Source organism: Clavelina lepadiformis, chromosome 7 (genome assembly GCF_947623445.1).
Source record: "Clavelina lepadiformis chromosome 7, kaClaLepa1.1, whole genome shotgun sequence".
NCBI classification, from domain to species: domain Eukaryota; kingdom Metazoa; phylum Chordata; class Ascidiacea; order Aplousobranchia; family Clavelinidae; genus Clavelina; species Clavelina lepadiformis.
In genome coordinates this window covers 12,028,708-12,048,248 of record NC_135246.1, presented here as the reverse complement: position 1 = coordinate 12,048,248, position 19,541 = coordinate 12,028,708, and the positions used below count along the sequence as shown (strand labels likewise).

General features: G+C 35.2%; 4 protein-coding genes across 10 annotated transcripts; 3 read left to right on the top strand and 1 right to left on the bottom strand.

Annotated features, from left to right (window-relative positions):
• Window positions 1–77: 77 nt before the first annotated feature.
• On the top strand, window positions 78–2,350 carry LOC143466056 (myosin light chain 3, skeletal muscle isoform-like). The gene is made up of 6 exons (XM_076964645.1): window positions 78–208; window positions 369–396; window positions 753–896; window positions 967–1,140; window positions 1,217–1,294; window positions 1,992–2,350. The coding sequence occupies exons 1-6, from the start codon at window positions 206–208 to the stop codon at window positions 2,027–2,029; spliced, it is 465 nt and encodes a 154-aa protein (XP_076820760.1). The 5' UTR covers window positions 78–205; the 3' UTR covers window positions 2,030–2,350.
• Window positions 2,351–5,745: 3,395 nt separating this feature from the next.
• LOC143465356 (myosin light chain 3, skeletal muscle isoform-like) lies at window positions 5,746–7,223 on the top strand. Its single transcript, XM_076963593.1, has 6 exons — window positions 5,746–5,878; window positions 6,064–6,091; window positions 6,215–6,358; window positions 6,439–6,612; window positions 6,798–6,875; window positions 7,097–7,223. The coding sequence occupies exons 1-6, from the start codon at window positions 5,876–5,878 to the stop codon at window positions 7,138–7,140; spliced, it is 471 nt and encodes a 156-aa protein (XP_076819708.1). The 5' UTR covers window positions 5,746–5,875; the 3' UTR covers window positions 7,141–7,223.
• Window positions 7,224–7,818: 595 nt separating this feature from the next.
• On the bottom strand, window positions 7,819–9,062 carry LOC143465255 (myosin light chain 3, skeletal muscle isoform-like). The gene is made up of 6 exons (XM_076963452.1): window positions 8,929–9,062; window positions 8,797–8,824; window positions 8,567–8,710; window positions 8,304–8,477; window positions 8,154–8,231; window positions 7,819–8,058 (listed from the first exon to the last, which is right to left on the bottom strand). The coding sequence occupies exons 1-6, from the start codon at window positions 8,929–8,931 to the stop codon at window positions 8,018–8,020; spliced, it is 468 nt and encodes a 155-aa protein (XP_076819567.1). The 5' UTR covers window positions 8,932–9,062; the 3' UTR covers window positions 7,819–8,017.
• Window positions 9,063–12,070: 3,008 nt separating this feature from the next.
• On the top strand, window positions 12,071–16,905 carry LOC143465041 (myosin catalytic light chain, smooth muscle-like). 7 transcript variants are annotated; one of them, XM_076963166.1, is made up of 7 exons: window positions 12,071–12,200; window positions 12,375–12,402; window positions 14,071–14,214; window positions 14,462–14,635; window positions 14,812–14,889; window positions 15,797–15,871; window positions 16,494–16,905. In XM_076963166.1, exons 1-6 carry the CDS (start codon window positions 12,198–12,200, stop codon window positions 15,823–15,825), a joined length of 456 nt encoding a protein of 151 aa, XP_076819281.1. In that variant the 5' UTR covers window positions 12,071–12,197; the 3' UTR covers window positions 15,826–15,871; window positions 16,494–16,905. The 7 variants fall into 7 exon arrangements, with proteins under 7 accessions (XP_076819281.1, XP_076819280.1, XP_076819278.1 ...); XM_076963165.1 differs by lacking the exon at window positions 15,797–15,871 and adding an exon at window positions 15,369–15,418; XM_076963163.1 differs by lacking the exon at window positions 15,797–15,871 and adding an exon at window positions 15,005–15,040.
• Window positions 16,906–19,541: the final 2,636 nt, after the last annotated feature.

Genomic DNA, 19,541 nt, shown 5'->3' with positions numbered 1-19,541 from the left:
GCCATGCAGCTGCTTACAAATCTCTCATCTACATAGAAACAGGATCGCGACCGATCGATGGCTTTCTCGTTTTGCATCACGTGGCAAAAAGTGTATATAAGTACTTCGTCAAAAATTTTCCATCATTTGGTTTAAGAGTCACCTACAAAAGGGATTAGGGATTCTACTTGGTGTTGAAAATTACATCACTTATTTAATCTGGAAAATGGTGAGACGGCTTTTAAAGTATTTTGCAAAAACGCTTATCCAAGTATAACTTGCTAGGCTACAAGCACATATCCAAGGCTTTATAGTGACCTCAGAGCTAGATAATTTTAATCGAAAGGTTTTGGCGAAAAGTTGAACATTAATTATATCTTTCTTTACAGGTTGACCTTACCGACCAACAATTGGATGGTAAGTGATTTTATTTTCAAAGTAAATTATTTTGCCACCAGTTTGAGATAAGCAGCTTGGTTCGGGAAAAAATCATTGTATTGTGTTGTATTTTCTTAATAATTATTAGGTAGAGGTTCGAATTAGTGTAAGGATAGATAAACTTTACACTGTGGTTAACATTTAGCTATGATCAGGTTACGTTAACATTTAAGAAAGAAAACACTTAGAATGTAGGCTACAAGTTTTTTCAGTGTATCAGAGGCTTTTATTTTTCAAATGCAAGCAATGGCTCCTACACAGAAAGTCATTATAAATCATGCTACCATTTTATCAAATGTATTACTTCAGCATAGTTTCTAAATTTTGTTTATTAGCTATTAAAGAAGCTTTCGAAATTTTCACAAAAACGACTGATTTCAAAATTTGCTACAACCAAGTATCGGACCTTCTTCGTGCTCTAAACATGAATCCGGCGGAAGAAGTTATTGGAAAGCTCCTCCTGCGTCCATCAAAGCAAGGTTTATTTAAAACAATTTTTACTTTATTTTGCCAACATTGAAGCGATTAACAACTCATTTTGTGGCGCAGAAATGTCAACAAAGATGTTGAGCTACGAAGAATTTCTCCCGATTTATGTCGCTGCCTTGAACAATATTGTGCCAGGAACCTATGATGACCTTCTTGAGGGCATCAGAGTCTTCGACAAGGAAGGAAATGGAACTGTAATGGGAGCTGAAGTTAGACATGTTCTTCGAACTCTTGGTTGGTTGCGATCTTTCACTTGATAAGCAGATGATGGAAAATATAAGTTTATAATACTTTTGAATATTTTTCCCAGGAGAAAAAATGAACATCGAAGATATCAATTCAGTTATGGACGGAAAAGAAGACATCAATGGTGCACTTAATATTGAAAGTAAGTAATTATATGTCGATAAAATAATGATAAACTTGGGAGCACACACAATGTGTAGATTAAAATTTCTCCAAATAAATTTCCTTGTTACCCCTACAGAAAATATAATTTGATATTTGTGATAAAGTAAAACTTAAGTAATTTAACCTTTTATTATACAAATAAGTGGTTGCAACGAGTGCTACAAAAGTAGGTATCAACATTTCTTGTACACAACACAGCATTTGTTCGTCATCGAGGCAAGATACAGTACAGAATTGAAACTGTTGATTTTGGGAATTTAAATATACATAACATGGTACAATAAAACTATTACGAAAAAAGGATAGTTAAATAAGTAAATCGACTATCAGTGTGGAAGAAACTAGACAACAACCAACAAACGGGAAATAAAGATAGCCTAATGTTAGGCTCACTCTACAGCATTGTTGAAAGTATAACAAGTGACGAATTGAAAGTAAACAATGGAGGTGTCAAAGCGACAAACTGCGCTATAATTAATAGAAGTGACAAGGTAATATATTATGAGTAAAACCTTCGTTGTTTTCTTTTTGATTAATGAAATATTTTCACCTGTTTTTGTGGTGCTCGATCTCTGCAACCATTTGGTAGGCCTATATGTAACATGGAGCTCAACCGTACCAAAGTCATATTACTTTTCATAAACATGGAAATTTATTTTAATGTTATAATATAGGTTTCTGCAAGTATCTCGTCACGGGAATATCGGAATGAAGACAAACAGTGGAAATTTATTGTTTGTTGTTTAGACCTACGGTGTTGGCAGGGGCGTAATGTTGACTAAAAATATTTTGCTGTATTCAAGCTCGCATAATGTACAATTTGTTTGTTTAAATCGAAGCCATTTTCATTAAATGATCAACTTTATATAATAAAATTATTAATAATTTAAGCTTGATTGTTTTTTAAATCCTGTACAATACGCACGTCTTTCATGATTATATATAGCCTAAAGTTGGCCTATAACTTATAGGCTATGTTTTTGGTCGCCGGAATTGTTTGCGCGCATTCCAAATAAAAGGTTGAATTAAAGTGGTTTTCAATTTTAATTGCACTTGAATAAAATTATATACACACGAATACTGCACTTTGCAGCCAAATCAATCAAATTGCCTTTTAGCACCTTATTATAACTTAGGTGTTATAGGCCATAGTAGCCCAAACTTTTTTCACAGAGGGCCATGTGCTAAAAAGTTACCAAGTGTCCGGGCCACTCACTATATGTGAAGATCACTGCTTTGCCCACAACGCAATAAAATGGCAAAGACCATTAGCAAAGATATTGGCGGCAAAATTCATTTTCTAACTAAAAATGTTAAATAGTAGGCTGAGAAAAATATCGCCCAAAGCAATAAAAAATCACAAATGTAGCGACTCGCTTGCCCCTACAAGTCTAACAGGTACCACAAATGCAAAGTTTACGCCACCCGGCGCTATATAAAAAAAAAATCCTTGGAAGAATTAATCTAATGATTTCATTGCAAAATGGGCGGGTAAAGGTTGGAAATATTTCAACGTTCTTCGTGGGCGCAGTGATGCGATGACGTCATATAAATGCGTGTCAGTCATTCTGGTTCTCACTATATTTTGATTAAGACTTATAGAACAATGAAGATTTTTGCTTTATGAAACGTTCTTTTGGTTCTGCCATACTTGATGTAACACATAACAGCACTTAACAGTAAACTGCAGTGTATCGGCACCACAGCGTCTGGTGATAGGTGGGACCATAAGAAATTACATTAATGTGTAGTTCTAGCTAGTGATAAATAATTTTTGAATAAATACGCACTACCTGCTCAATAACGTACCGTAACTTAGGTCACCTTACAATTAACGAATGCAAGTTAATAATTACCGCTAAATGCTTGGAAAAATAACTTCCATCTGAATAGTTTGAAGCTCCACAGTTTTATGTAAGCCATATTGAAATTAAGTTTGTTACACTTAAACTGCATACGTTTGTTTCGTGTGAGCTCGATGTTGGTCGCGGACCAATAATAAACAGGTGCCGGGGGGTAGTTTGGACCCCCTGTTATAGGTCTAAAAGTTATGATTTTACAGTCACCTTTATAATAAGTTATAGATTTTAGATGTGAAAATTGTTATTGGAAAGAGTCATTCTTTAAACGTATGTGGCACTGGCAGGTCGGTGTGGACAAACACAAGCTAGTGTAAGTCCTTACAAGCAAGTCACAACATGTCACAGAAAAAATATACGTTTGATATTTCCCCATCCTTGTTTGCTAACATAATTTAAACGTTAAGACATACTATAGAAACTTATATAATCAATTTAAGTCTAATTTCAAATTAAACTCAAATTACTTAAGGCAAATTTTTGTAAATAAAATACAGTACAGTAAGACCTAAGCTATACCTTTCTCCCAACTTATTACCGCCTATATTCTTAAGAATAGCTTTGCGTTTTTCTGGTTGTACTCTTTATACATAAGATAAAGCTACAATAGTGATGCATTGCGTGATACTTTCCTAATAAAACGTTTTCATTCTATTATGCTAGGTTATTTACAGACTCTTTTTGCTGCATTTACGAAGAAATTAATATTTTGAACGTAAGTCCAACAGGCTACTATAGTCTTTATTAGAAAAGGTCACCCATCGTAGCTCATGCTTCCTAATCTTCTGTTGACCTGATTTATGCAAGTTTGAAATCTAATTAAGTTTTCCTTACACGATCTGCTATCCAAAGCAGAAAGTCAGCAATATTGTACGTATCAATACCAGGACTGGATTTCGTGAAAAGGACGTTACGTGCATTAACTTGAACAATTTAATATATAGTTTATTGTTCATGCAACAAATGTAAAGAAAACGGTAAAGAAAGCATTTTTTACATTCTATTAGTTGGATTAGTCACTCGTTTTTCAAAAGTTGGCGAATATTGATCGTTCTTTGAAAACGTTTTGGGTAAAATTGCTTAGTTTTTGACTGTTGGCGAAATTATCAATCTTCATCAGTGTAATGAAATTACTGGTTACCAGAAAATGTTGCTCTAGCGCAAACTGTAAAATGCTCCATTCGAGAGTGACCGCTGTAGCACCGGATGGGTTTCACAAGACACAAGCCAGTTGTAAAACTTAAAATAGGCTGGCTATATGCGGCGTTTTACTGCTCTGCTTTAGACGTCATGTCCAGGCTTTCTTAATAACCCAAAATATATCACATTCCAAATTTTTCTGAAATGAGTAAGAATGCGATTGTTAGTCAAGCCAGTCTCACAGCCTACACTAGGCAGAAAACGACTCGGATATCTAGCTTTACCTCGCGGCCATCTTAACGTCAAAAGTTTTAAAAATTTATTACAACTTATCATTCTCTAAATATTTCACCAAGTTTAACTATATTTTTTTGTAGCCATAGGTGGCTGTTTTTGTTGACTCAGTAAGGTAAGGTTGCGTATTCTTCTCTGTCAGCACAGAAACCAAACACAGTTAAAAGCAAATTCCAACTTGTATTTCCAGCAATACGGTAAGGAAATTGTCGAACGTAAACCAATTGGTTGTGAATGTCTAAACTCCTTAATTGACGCGCACGTTTAAATAGCAAAAAGCAGACAAGTAATCAATACAACAATGCAGCAATTACGCGTTAATTAATGAAAACACGTGCGGTAATTTCAGCACAAATGCGTAACTTTAAGGAGCATAACGAAGTGACACTAAAATGCAAGAAAACGTGGCGATCCCGCCGCATTTTAATTAACAACATTTTCAAATGAATTGCTAAAGAGAAAATAAATGAGTTACCACTTTTGAATACTATTCAATGCCATATGGATGTTTAAGAAAATCATCAATTTTATTCTGAAAAGTTTACAACTTCATCATCTTCTTCAAAGCCCCATTTTCTCGATCCAAGGGTCGGCAACCATTCAATACCAAAGTCTACATTTTTGTGCATGTTAGATCAGCTGAGCTGTATATTCTTTAAGTAGGATCCCAGCAAGCAGCAACATACTAAGAACCATTATTTCAGGTGTATTTGAAAGGTTATACGTATATAGATAGAACATTAAATATCCATTTGGCCTGAATTTCGGCTGAACGCCGTGTGATTACCTTGTGTTTACAAAAATCAATATGTTTTTATTTGTAGCCCCATATATGAAAGTATATGCTGTTTAATTGAAAACTCTTTATGACTTATACACAGCATTATGGCGGTTTAACCTATAAATGTCAATTTTGCCCAGTTTTTTATCGGTTTCTCTTTGAGGCGCCGCAAAGTCCCAGCATCAAACTTCCGCTCAGTATTTAAGATCGATTGAAAGCATTTCAGCTGCTGAGCCTATCACCATCTCGTTAGAAGTGTCAATTAAAATAGTAAAATCGGTGCCGATCACCTCGGTCATGACCTTTGCTTAGCTTTCTCTGATAATAACGTGTGCGTGACGTCGTTAAAGAAGCGACGCATCAGTATAAAGCAAACCGCGATTATTTGGCAGTTGACCAATTCTGTAACCAGGACCTGGAAGAAGCACAAGCAAGAGTTGTTGGACGAAACTCGTCAGTCATTTGCAGATCTTCGATTACGACGATGGCAAGTTTTTTTTGGTTTGTTGAACTATTTCATTAAGTGGAAATATGATTCGTTGGAACTAATTTGTATTGCTTCGTATGGCTATATTTTTTGCTTCAGAACATTTTGTATTACAAGATGTGTATGTTCAAAAATCTTGGAGTAAAAGCGATATCATGCTAAGTTTTTACCTTTAATTCGAACAGGCAAACATCACCGAAGAACAAATGGAAGGTTAGAGTTAATATGAGTTAAGTTGCTATGAGTTTCTATACATGAGTGAACGATCAAAATGAGCTTCTACTTAAATCAGCAGTTTTTATTCAGTTTATTCGTCTATCTTTATTTTGCTTTCAGACATAAAGGAAGCTTTCGAAATTTTTACCAAGACTCCAGACATGGAAGTTGGGTATGACCAGGTTGGAGACATCTTGCGGGCCTTGAAGATGAACCCAGCTGAAGAGGATATTGTTAAAATACTCGGAAATCCATCAAAAGAAGGTTTGTATTCATATCACGGTCCAAAAACTACATTTATACCGCGATTATGTCCTGCTAGCAAAGCTCTCTAATCGTAACAGACATGGCAGTTAAATTGTTGAAATTGGAGGAGTTTATTCCTGTCTTCGATAAAGCTCTCACTGACGTTGTCTCTGGTACCTATGATGATCTTCTCGAAGGCGTCAGAATCTTTGACAAAGAAGGAAATGGAACTGTTATGGGAGCTGAACTCAGACACGTTCTACGAACTCTTGGTATATTTGAATTAAATTGGATGCAAATCAAACAAAAATGGGAAAATATTTGTTTAATTTGTGAACGTGAGAATTTTATGGTAAATATTTGAAGATAAGTTTGTGGTTTGTCGTCTCCCACAAACGATGAAGTATAAAGCAAAGACTAATAACTACTGATAACCTTTGTCACAAATCATATACAGGCGAAAAGATGACTATGAACGAAATTGGCGCAGTAATGGACGGAAAGGAAGACATGAACGGTCTCATTAACATTGAATGTGAGCGCTTTTCAAGGATGCTTGCTCAAACATTTGCTTGCGTGATAGTACAAAATCAGTAGGCCTAGCTATAAATAAATCTGATTGTAACTTGCAAGTACTGTAGTTCGATATTGTTGTTTTTTTGTATACGTCTATAAAATGATAAGCAAAAGGTATAAGTATAAAACGCTACTCAGTGTGTTGTTTACAGTATAATAAATGCTAAATCTACTTTTTAGGTTTCTGCAGATATCTCGTCGAAGATAAGTCCGAAGAAAAATAAGCACCCACTTCAAATATAATTTACTGTGTACTGTTTGAAAGCGAAAAAATTGATCACATTTAATAAATTGGACAATTACGGTGTTGCTTGTGTGCTCTCATGGTTTGATTAACCATTGCCTTGCTTTATCATGTTGACGAAAGTATAGGAAAAAGTTTTAAATAATCTAGTTTTTAGTCAAACCCTTCTGAAAAGAAAACTAGAACTGTTTATAATACTCTGCAACTTTCTTCATTAGCTATGTTGACAGCTGTTACCGTATTTCAAATGGTTGGATAACTACCAACTCTTTTCGTAATGCAATTTTACCAACTGTAGCTTTATGGGCTTATAACAAGAGAGGTTTCCTGAAAACAGTCTTGAGAATATAATAATTTATCAGATCTTGTAAGTTATAAGAAAAACGGGAGTTTATGTATTTTGAAATGGATCATAACAACTGAAAAGAGTTATACTATATAGATTATAGAGAAATGAAATTTTTTTCTTGTTGGCTATTTTGCTGTTTTAATCTAACTTATGTCAAATACATGATAGTTTTTTTGCAGAACTCATGTGCCTGGGAAAATAATGCTATTCAACGTTTCATTTATCACCGAAAGGCATTAAGCTTAATAACCACAAAAAGTTTTTTTATCCGTTTTATATACGCAAGAACTGAAGCTTCACATATTTCAGTGAAATTCTTATATGTTATATTATATAACGATTGGCAAACAACAAAACCAAAGTCTATAATGAATCTGAAAAACCAATTTAGAAAGTTAATGATATAATCGACAAAATAGCACTAAAAAGACGTGAGCTGGTTGAAAAGGGAAAACGTGCTTCGAGAGTATAAAAAGGTTCTCAAACTGAACAGATGTGATGACAGCTTTCATTCTGGCCTCTTCTCTTCAATGAGGTATTTGCAGAAAGCTGTCAGTTAAATGTAGGCGATGAGTTAATAAAAAAATATTTTTACACAGATTTAATCATTCATGAGAGTAATTCCTTAAATTTTTATGGCGTACCTTCAATGTTGAGGTTACCATTCATATCTTCAGAACCGTCCATAACATCGTTGACCTCATTAACTGACATTTTATCCCCTGTAATAAAAACGTTAGCATTGCGCTTTGATCACTAGGCCACTTGGACAACTTTTTAAGTTTTTCCCATACCCAGAGTTCGTAGTACGTGTCTGATTTCAGCTCCCATAACACATCCATTTCCTTCTTTGTCAAAGACTCGGATGCCTTCGAGAAGATCGTCGTAAGTTCCGACTTCGCACTCCTTTACAACTTTTTCGAAAATTGGAAGAAATTGCTCCTGCGTCAAAGTCTTGGATGACATTTCTAGAAAATAGTTTCTTTTTAGAAAAAGTTTTTCATGTTATTGCTATCACACAAAACTGATCGCACCACATGTAGACTACATAAATTACCTTCTTTGGCTGGGTTACCAAGAACCTTCATGACGTCTTCTTCGGTTGGGTTAAACTTAAGGGCTCGAAGAACGTTGCCAACCTGATCATAGCAGATTTGCAATTCAGTAGTTTTAGAGAAAATTTCGAAAGCTTCCTTGATGTCTGTAATAATTATCGAGTTAACTAAGAAACGGGCTAGGCTACTACAAAGAACTTGAAACAACTCAAAGAAATTACACTTGACTTACCTTCAACCTGGTTTTCGGTAAGATCAGCCTGTAAAGCAAAATAAAATAGCTATTTAAAAAGTAAAAGAGGTTTTTCTGCCTGCGCGCAATTTTTTTAACTGAATTACTCAACAATCAAAAAGCTTAACCTACCATTGTTTTTCTTATGACGATACTCTGCTCTTTAAAAAGATGAGATTAGTTAGATTAAATAGTTTGTCGAAACTGATGGTCGGTTACCCAATAACTATTACTTATATATGGTAAAAATTCTTTCAGTGATTATCACCTAACGCAACTGAATAAACAAGCGATTGAAGTAATGTTTTAAATTAAGTGAAGGTGTTGACGTATGCAAAGCCTCCAGGCTGTTTTCTGGTAAGTTAAACAACAGCATTGGAGTTGTTTATTGGTGTTTGAAATCTGATAATCGTCGATTTTAGATGCATATTTCAACACCTTTAGGTGTTACAATCATAATTTATCTGTCAATGTCATGTAAGGCCTCGTCTAAAATTCTAGATGCTATTTGAAGGAATATTTATTGGATTGACGGCATGCATGCAAGACGCAATACAACACTCCATAGTCCCGCTCTGATAATTGTCATTCATACATTAATTATCAGCTATGTTACAGTCAATAACCTTCAAAATATAATTTAAATAATTAATAAATCTAACAAATAGACTATCAGTTATTGGCTTGAAACAAAACGACAACAAAGGTTTGTTTGCTTTATAAAACACTTGACAGTTTGATTTATTGCTATAGCAATGTAATTAAATTATTCTTAAATTTCTAGAATATAACAGCAAAACATCTTACAATACACAACACTATTACTATGACCTTCGTTAACAGAAGCAGGTTGTTGTTTCAGATAAGTATCATGAACTTTCATGAATAATTAATTATCATGAACACTCAACAAAACATTTTTCTCCTGATTTCTATTAAAGTTAGTGAGAAAGCTACCGCAGTGTGCGCTAAAAAGCTATTCTCTGCAGTAGTATTTCTCTGAGGAGTTGGGCGGGTCTTTTTTCTGGTTGTTTTGTTTGATGTGTTTTAGTCTTTGCTTCAGTCCTCTTCCACTTAACTGGTGGTGGATGTTGCTCGCTCTGTGTCAACGATTAGAGCCGTTGGATGTTTGAAAAATTATAAGCTCTGTCTTTAAAGCAGCATAGGCCATATGATTACGCTTAAACTTTTAGAGCACATTTTCTTGATTTATTCTTTGCTTTAGTGACTGTGACAGCCTTGGTAATTTATTAGCTTAGCTTTCCATTATAGTTGAGATATTTAGGTTTAGTGCAGAAATACACAATCACTGGATGCGTTTGTAGGATCTCTCGTCTTTTACTTTTGCACTCAATATCAGCATCAAGTATTACGGAATTATTACGTCATACTTGCTTTTCTATTACCTTATAACGCTTTCCCATTCAAGTTTCAATTCGGAGTACAAAAGGATAAGAGACCTCATTTGCTTACTAGACCCAAACTACTCAAATTGTGACGTCATGTGGTTGTGCATTTCTGCACTAGACCCAGATATTTTTTAGTTTATCATTTGTCATGTGAGGATTTTTTTGCCGTGTTTGAAGTTATGTTGCTGTTTCTTAACTTTTAAACCTAACTTAAAACGTTTTAAATGGGCCTATGCTGTTAAAAAACTGAGCTAAGCTTTTAAAAAAGTTTACATTCAAAGATTGTTCACGGTTTCTTGTTAACCTAACTTAAATCTTACAATATAGTAACCTAAGCCTAATCTAAATCTTCCTACTAATCTAAGTTTAATTTCCATTAAAACCTGAGTTAGTTAAAATACCCATACCCCATTGTACGCAAAAGTTCGGCAGTTTTTGTTGAAAACATGTATGCAAAGCTTTGAATTCTGGTGTGGTGGCATGCACATTGATGAACCTTAAATAAGCAGGTGCCACACTTTCCACTATGGTGAATAACTCAATAAAATAATTACATATACGTAGACAGAAAAAGAGCTGCACAAAGAATATGGAGATTGTATGGTTAATTTCCTAATCTTGAGTCTTTTGATATTGAAAAGTCCCATAAAGTCTTACACAATATGTATTGTTTGCATGGCGATGACAGAAATTTATTGTGAATTTGAGTTAGAACATTTTTATAGATAGTTTCACAAAATAATCAAAATGTGAAACTATACTAAGTTGTTCACATAACAGTTTAGGCCATATTTTGTATGGCTTGCACTTGCTATGAAATCAATGGTATGTTTTTGCAAAAAGAGTTTGAATGAATTACAAGTTAAAATCTAGTTACTTTGTTCTAGGAAATTGCTTAAAAGAAGATGCTTCCTTTTATTTCAAAAGAGTCATTTTGGTGCATTGGTTTTGTAAGCTTTGCAGGTTGAGATGTTTTATAGATGATTTACCTATATATTACAATTTATCATTAGACAAATTTTTTAAGTGCAATCTCTTATAGTGTTTTTCAGTTATATTACAAATTGTTTTATTAATCACAGTTGGAATTCGCAGTTGGTATTTGCAGTTGGTATTCGCAGTTGGTATTGTAAGGAAAGTTTTATTGATACCTATCAGCTGACTTTTAAACTACAAGTTGGCTTATTGTGTGACTCTTTCTCTTTGTTAACTTGGACTAGGCGGTAGTCACTTTTTCTAATGAATAGACAATATACTATGTTAAAGATATGGATTAGAAACTCTTCTTGAAACTGTTGTAAATTCCTGCACACTCAATTTTTATAGCTGGGCCTTTTGTAAAAGACAGACAGTACTCTCTAGAAAGTTAAGAAACTGGTATGACACCCATTTAAAATTAAGGAATTTTTCTCATTTGTAATTTGATTGTAATTGTAATAAATACTCTGATAATGCTCATTGTAATCTGATTTTAATATTCTGTCATGCTGGTTTTAAATTCATATATGCATGAAATTGCACGATTTTGTTTTAAACTTTACAGCTATATTCAGTTTTGTCTTTCTTAAAAATTAACAAAAGTCAAATTACCCCTTTGTCTGTGAATGCAGAAAACATTTATTTTTTGACAAGTTTGTACAAAGGTACAATTAAACAAGTTACTAGACTAGCAGATTCAACTCGTAGTTTCTTATAGTAAAATAAGTGTCTTTTTGTGTGTGGTTGTACAGAATTCAACTACCACAGGGCTATAACTACTTATTGATGTAGATTTTTCTGTAGAATGTGGTTTACTTGCGATTAAATGTAGGAACAGAATATCGTCAAACATTTATTCCGGATGACATAATGTTTCATATTAGTTGTTTATGATATTGACATCATCAAATTTTTAGACCTGAAGATTTTCTTTCTTCTTCATTAAGGTTTTAAGGCCGATAGGTCCCACTTGTGTATTTGATTAAAACTGTGACATAGAATCCCATCACCACAATGGTAAGCATTATTATATTTAGTTCTAAAAAACAAAGATTTTCTTTGGTGATTAAATATCATATTCTGTTTAACATGCCACATGAAAATGTGGCTTGCGCACAAGTAAATATTAAAGCTCTGGGATATGCCATTCAAAGCTTACTAAAACTGAAATCTATTTTTATCATTTTGCAGAGTAACTTCTCTGATTCAGAACTTGCAGGTAATATACAAACGAAGAAAGATAAATATTTCATATGTTTGTATTTTTTTAAATTGTGATTTTGTTTATGTGGCTCTATGTAGTGCTTTTTAAATATGTTTTAAGGAACGAAACGGCGTCTTAAATTTATCCAACGCTCTCTCAAAATTTATACATTTATGTATTGACAGCAGAAAACTAGCAGTTAATCTTTAAAAGTAACCGTAACTAAAAATTTTTAACTGTCGCCAAACTCAAACCTTAAAAAACACTGCTCCTGGTAAGGTAATTTGAGCAAATTGCCTTAAACATCTAGTTTTCACGCATTGGTTTGTGTTGTGAAAACAGTTTTGTATGTTTTAAGACATTGGTGAATTATTTGATCCTGCACGTAAGAATACCGATGTTGTTGTACTTTCTTGGCGGTGTTGTCATCTCACTGCTAATACAGCGATACTTGTTAACGACAGGGAGCCCACTTTATCTCTATGACGTCATATCTCTCTAGCGTGTGTGTGCGTGTCGGAATTCGAGCTAGCAAACCATATTTGGTCTTGTCGTATCCAATGCGCAAGCGAATAGCCGCTGTAAATTCATCAGCAGTTTTTGAATTTTCGTACCATTTGCCATAATACTATTCTAGATTTCATTAGCATACTTACAACCCAACGTTTTCTTGAGGTGTTTTACTTGCAATAAAGTAGTTAATGTCTAGTTTGAAACTCTCGCTTGAAGGTAATACCGAGTTGAATGATTAACTAATGGATAGACTGCTTCTACTTCCCGCTTACGGTATTTACTTGTGCGTTCGTAAAACCTTTGTATATAATTGTCTTTATTGATGCTTTATTTTCTTTTTGTGTAATATAGCATTGGTAACAATTGGAACACTTGTGTCAAAGTTTACTTTTCCAAAAAAATACTCTTCGTTGCGTTAAGTAGCGTTTGTAGGCTTGTACGGTTTCGTGGTGTTAGAGCACATCTTTCTCCATGTAACTTACCTTAACACCGGATTCTCTTACCCTGGTAACTGGCACAGCTCATTTCACGTGTTTCCGTTACAAAGCTAGAAATATGCCAGACTACCAGAACGAATGACTGCATGAATGGCGTTTCACGAAGTCTTTGCACGTTCAATTGGTAGCGGTTGTGTAATGTGGGGCCTACTTCAAAATACAATTGCTTTATAGACTTCAAAGAAGCTTTCGAGCTCTTCGACAGAGGCACAGAAAAAATATTTTTTAACCAAGTGGGTAGCCTTATCCGGGCCCTTGGGGAAGATCCCACCAATGCCGATGTAAACAAAGTGTTAGGCAACCCGAAAAAAGAGGGTAATTATTGGCACCCAGCTTGACCTTCACCGCAGTATGCCTTGTATGTCATTCTACAAAGTCACCGACACCGGCCCAACGTGTAGTTTAAACGTTTTAACATCAAATAAGTGAATGCCGCCATTTTGTATCTACTAGTGTAAATATTTGCATGTTCAGTATTTTAACCATGTCGTTTGCTTTTTGCATTATCACTTAATCTGCTCTACTTTCTGCTCTTATCGAAACGTTTCCTTGCTTCACTTTATTTTCGCATTCTCGCGATCTTGCACCCGAAACAAATTTACTGACTTCTGCCTCGTTTTATCTGGCGTTCTATCTCCATTTCTTGCGCTATGAACCCCCCAAAAACCTACAGAATACAGAGATTGTTTTTCCCTCTTCGATAAGACCGGTGATGACAAAATCATGTACCACGAAGTTGGAGAATGCTTGCGGGCTTTCGGACAAAACCCAACCAACGCCGACGTTGCTAAGGTTTTAAATAACCCATCCCAAGAAGGTAACGCCCAATGGAGCAGTTCGTACGTTGTTTAGAGGTGGACCGAACGTAAAACGACCACTGTCATCATAATATGCCACATACCACTGCATGTTTAAGCGTTTGCGGCATTGTTAAACATAGTTACACATTGCACGCTTGTTCCCATATAGTCATATACTGTACTGTATGTGCGCACTTAAAAAAATGTTGAACTCCTTTTTATTAGCATAACATACAGGTTTTATCATTCGATCTGCATAAACAGAACTCAACACCAAGCAAGTCTCTTTCGAAGAATTCCTTCCCATGCTTGCTCAAATCAAGCGACAAGCTGTTCCGCCGAACATTGAAGACTTCATTGAAGGTCTTCGGGTATTCGACAAGGAAAACAACGGTACTGTCATGGGAGCTGAACTTCGACACGTCCTAGTTTCATTAGGTAAGCGTAAATATTGTTATTTCTAATATAATCTGGAAGTACGCTAACCGATAGATATACGGTAGCTTGGTGAAAGGCTGCTAACGTTTGTCGCATGATGTGAGCATGCGATGCGGGACCCGAAAACGTCTGAGACAAGGTTTGATTTCAAGAAAGTTTTTTTAATTTTCCTTCAGGTGAAAAACTGACTGAAGAAGAAGTTGAGCAACTGATGGTTGGACAAGAAGACACAAATGGATGCGTCAATTACGAAGGTAAGGCTGTTTTTTACCTTGACCAACTCCTACACTTTTGCATCTAAGCTTACGGTTAGTTCATAAGCGCAACTTAAAGTTTGACCTAATAAAATATTTGGCCTACTTCTTCTAGCTCTAATTAAGATGGTAATGGACGACAAGTAAAAAGGTATATATATACATACATACACACGTATGCTATGGTAAACCCAGCTGCACCTTGGCTCCTTGGTATGGTGTTTCAATTAACGATAGCAAGCAGTAATGCGGTGTGGTATATGCCTTGCAAACGACGTTGCCATGTGCGTAACTCGTCAGTAAACAAAATAACTTCCTTACTGTAATCTGAAACCTCTCCATGTTATCGATCTTGGCATATAAATGTTAAGAGACCCAAGTTGGTTTGAATTATACTTGAAGATCTGGCAATTGTACAGTAGGTTTGTTGGCCTTCCAGTACTATTTCATTTTCCTTAAACTTTTCTTCTTTTTGGTAGAATTCAGCAAGTACCTCATGGAGGGATAAACTCTTTTACTTTCCTTTCTGGTAATTTCAATTCTCACGCTTTACTTCACTCTGTCTTTTTCACGGTCATCACGTCTGCGTCATGAACTCTTTTCGTGTTAAAAAATTTTCAATGCTATTCAAGTTTAGCACGTAGTATCACGTCATCAAGTATTGAGACAAAAAGAAAATCCGTTCGCCGCTATCGTACAAATATCCACGTGACTTCCGCAATCACGCATGAAAGCAGTCAATATCTTTAAACAATTCATAATCTGTCTTGCAGCAGAGGTTTTGCCCGCACTAACCATCACCTTTTGCAATATTACAATGTCTGAAAGTATAATTTGCATAATACATCTGTGTGCCATGTCTTCACAAGCGTTTGAATATGTCTGTATTTTCTTGCATATGTTGTAGATTTAGTGAAAATGGTTTGTAGCGGCTGAAGATTTGGGACATTTCTTCCAAAGACCTTCCAGTAGTTTACAAATAGTATGTAGTAGAGACTTGCGTGCATAGTAGTGCATGGATTTGTGATTTCAAAGTTCCCGTGACGAATCTGTAGATTAATTTTAGTATTTGGCTAAAACCAATAATGACACCCCTGGGTATTGTGGATATGCCGCAGTGGTGGTATTCATGCCAGATCCCAATACAGTACAATGTTTGCAATTCGTTGAGGCGTGACTTTGCCTCCGTACGACGTGTGGAGTCTCAAATCGCTTGGTGGTTGTTATGATTTACTAACTGCTTGAGGGTGTAACAGAGGTGGTAATTTTGCCTTGCACGGTTTTACTGGGATGGTGTGAGCAATCACTTACTGCATGCATTTTTAATTAACCACTTTTTACCAAAAAGACGAGTTCTAACAGAAAGATGATGTAATTTAAGTTGAATCAATTGTGGTTAAATTGCTAGGCATTCCTGAATGGTAATGCTGAAAACTTCGATCTAATTTTACGGTTGCAATTAACTGTTACGACGTCTAAACACAGCTGTTTAACCATTCTACTGTACTTATGGTTTGCCTATGGGCTTTGCTGAACTGTAATTTGATGTCCTTTAAGCCGAGGCGACCTCAGGGCTTGAACTAACCTTGCTCTTATACTTTCAGCGTTTATTCAAGTTATCCTCAGCGGTTAGATGATTTTCGACTGGATTTGCAACACTGCAATGGAATAATTCTAGCAACATTTACCTTAAAATGATGTAATTTTTGATGGCGACTTTTCGCTGTTTAAACGGTGTTTCTGTGAAAAATTCCAGCACTTAAAGTACAGTATTTAGTCTTTGAAAAAGCGGTTGCATTTTAAATGGAATATTTTCCACAGTGTATATAGTGTGTATTCGGAAATACTTGAATGCTACAGAAGGTCTGTGAATGTGTGTCAACGTGCCAGCGTAACTTCTACTAGTCAACCTTAAATAAACTGGCTTATTTCAAACTCAATTGCTCCATAGCTATTTCCATGTAAAAGCACCCCTTGTAATCGCGAATTTAATGCTAATACACTTTGTAAGATTTACTTCTGTGTGCTCATTGCATCTTTGTCAGATTGAAGAAATGTACCGTCCACAAGTTTAGGAACACTCTACTAAGCTTTAGAAAATAATATTTTAACTCGCGCAGTTGAAAGTTAGATTGCTAAAAACGTTGCCCTTAATTGATTTTGTTGTCATAGCCGGTAAGGAACTTTCCCAAGCAAATACAATAATCACCCGCACCATCCATAATTAAGAACTTCGTTACCTACTATCAATACATGAGTGTCGAATCGAATACAAATAAAATAAAAATTTATTTGTTATATATTAGAAGTCATCATTAGTCGTTGTGTTGGTGAAATGCGAGTTTTATCTCAAAGTTTACGTAATATTTTACATACCGCACATGTTTCTGTTTGTAAGCAGAGGTGGGCGGTCGGCACTTTGAAAGCACCGTCGGTACCGGTACTACAAAAAAATGTACGGTTTCGGTATTCGGTTCTGTTTTAAAAAAGTAGTTCGGTACTATCTTGGTACCGGCACTTTTCGTGTAAAAGATGATGCAGCAAATGCAATATTTGCCCCCGGTAAAGGTTACTCCAGGTCAAAACATATGAGACGTTACTCGTTCGCAATTTTACTTCACATTTCTAGATTAAAAAAGATCAAAGGATGATACAATTGGTATTAAGGATTAATTAACATGTGTTTTTCAACACATACTTGTTAAAATTTTGACCTAATCACGCGAAAACTACCGAGTACTGGGACTGACTGAAATTTCTTGAAAAAGGTAATTCGGTACTTTTTTTCAAAAGTATCATCGGTACTGAAAAAGTATCGCGGTACTGCCCACATATGTTTATAAGTATACCTAATCTGATTTTTCAGAGTGAAGGTGGTTTGCAACTATAGCAGATCAAAAACAATAACTTCGAGTACTTGTTTTTGTGGCTTTATCAAATTTTCGATTACAAAATGAATATTTCGATCTTGTTATTAGCAAATGCACAATATTGAATAAGTTTATACCAATAAAAAACAAAAACAAAAGAAATCACAAATGTGCGCGCAGCTCACAAAGCTGTGGTTAAAGAACTAAGCATGCGTAAGTTGAACTAGTAAAATAAGAAAAAACGAAAAGATTATGTTATCATTGCGCTTAGCTAAGAAAGTCTTGAAACGCATAATAATAAAAAATTAATGCCAGTGCACAGTAACATATATAATAACACACTGTATGTAGCTAGAAAGACGTAAAAGCTTTCCGTGAAGATCACCGCTGTAATAGCAGCTAAAAATAATGATAATTTAATGAATCGAGAAAAACTATAAGCTCCTTGACAAATTCACCATCGCCTGCTCTGTTGAGATATCAAAGCAAATTTCTGAGAAAGCTTAGCAGAGCAAGTTAAAGAAGATTCCGTAAATTACCGATTTAGAATATCTAAACAATGGAAACATGATATCCGTACATATTCTAACTTGAAATTTATGGTGGTATGAGAGACAAAAATCATTTTTCTGCAAAATGCTTTTGTACTTCATGTATAAACGTATTGACTACGTATTTTTTTATATATACTTTGTTTTAAGACAAACTTGCTTTAGCACTACACTTCATCTTTCAACCAGATTCCATTCGTGGGTTAGGATATGAATTTTACGCTTACACTGGCGTTCAAGCAGTTGAAACCAAGAATGATCATTGTGTCTGGTTGAATTTCTTTTTAAAGCATAGTATTGTGGTGTGTATAACACTGGTATGGCCTCATTAGGTAAACACGGTATCCTCAGATTTTTTCGTGGTAGGCGATCCACATAGCCTAACCCGTGAAATATTACACACACTTGTAATTGATGATTACAAGAAAGTCAAGCCGCACCGGGTAGTTGTTTACCCTCACAAACCTCTTTGTTATATTCCTCACATAAAGGAAAAATGCTAATGAACAACATTTGCCATTGGTATAAGACTGTATCTGATGAACTATAGAGATGATCATGAATAGCTTTATCAGTCGATCGTAGTTCCGATTTCTTCCTCACAAATAGAACTTACTTCTTATCTACCCTGATGTCTGTTTAAGGGTGCAGGAACACCCGCGGTGGGTATTCTTAATTATGACGTCATAACTCCTCAGAGACGACAGCGTCTATTTAAAAAAACATATGCGCGAGCACTGTAGCAGCTGCAGGCTGAGCGTTCTTCTATATTATCTATAAGATTAGATAGCGGTTATCGGACACTGCTGATTTCATCGACAACTGCAGACGTTTCGTTAAGAAACGGATTCTTATCTTTTTAAAAGTTTTACCAGTAGACTATAATTCCTTTCAGTGAAAATGACAGCCAATTAACTCATTTATAGCCAACGTTTTGGATAACAAGGCAATCAAACTACCCACTCATGATGCACATTAAAATTTTCGGTTATGTTATTCTTTTTGAGAACATCCGTTGTTTTTCCCCGAGAGCGAAAAATTCAAACACAGTGCATTTCATCATTTTGCATTTTTGTCAACGAAAAGGTTTGCATGAATTTGTATACACAAGATTTTTTCTTTGATGTTTTACATAACTTGTTTGTATAGGCAATGTGACGCATAAAATGTTGTTCGTGAGATCCTATTTATTGTGGCGTTTTGAGTTGCATTTTCGGCCTGGGCTTGTGCA

Coding starts and splice junctions, on each gene's coding strand:
- LOC143466056 (XM_076964645.1), top strand. Junction 397..752: donor TACCGACCAACAATTGGATG/GTAAGTGATTTT, acceptor TTTGTTTATTAG/CTATTAAAGAAGCTTTCGAA. Junction 1,295..1,991: donor TGGTGCACTTAATATTGAAA/GTAAGTAATTAT, acceptor GTTATAATATAG/GTTTCTGCAAGTATCTCGTC.
- LOC143465356 (XM_076963593.1), top strand. Junction 6,092..6,214: donor CACCGAAGAACAAATGGAAG/GTTAGAGTTAAT, acceptor TTTTGCTTTCAG/ACATAAAGGAAGCTTTCGAA. Junction 6,359..6,438: donor CGGAAATCCATCAAAAGAAG/GTTTGTATTCAT, acceptor TAATCGTAACAG/ACATGGCAGTTAAATTGTTG.
- LOC143465255 (XM_076963452.1), bottom strand. Junction 8,711..8,796: donor TACCGAAAACCAGGTTGAAG/GTAAGTCAAGTG, acceptor TAATTATTACAG/ACATCAAGGAAGCTTTCGAA. Junction 8,478..8,566: donor TGGTAACCCAGCCAAAGAAG/GTAATTTATGTA, acceptor ACTATTTTCTAG/AAATGTCATCCAAGACTTTG.
- LOC143465041 (XM_076963163.1), top strand. Junction 14,636..14,811: donor ACACGTCCTAGTTTCATTAG/GTAAGCGTAAAT, acceptor ATTTTCCTTCAG/GTGAAAAACTGACTGAAGAA. Junction 14,890..15,004: donor TGGATGCGTCAATTACGAAG/GTAAGGCTGTTT, acceptor TACTTCTTCTAG/CTCTAATTAAGATGGTAATG.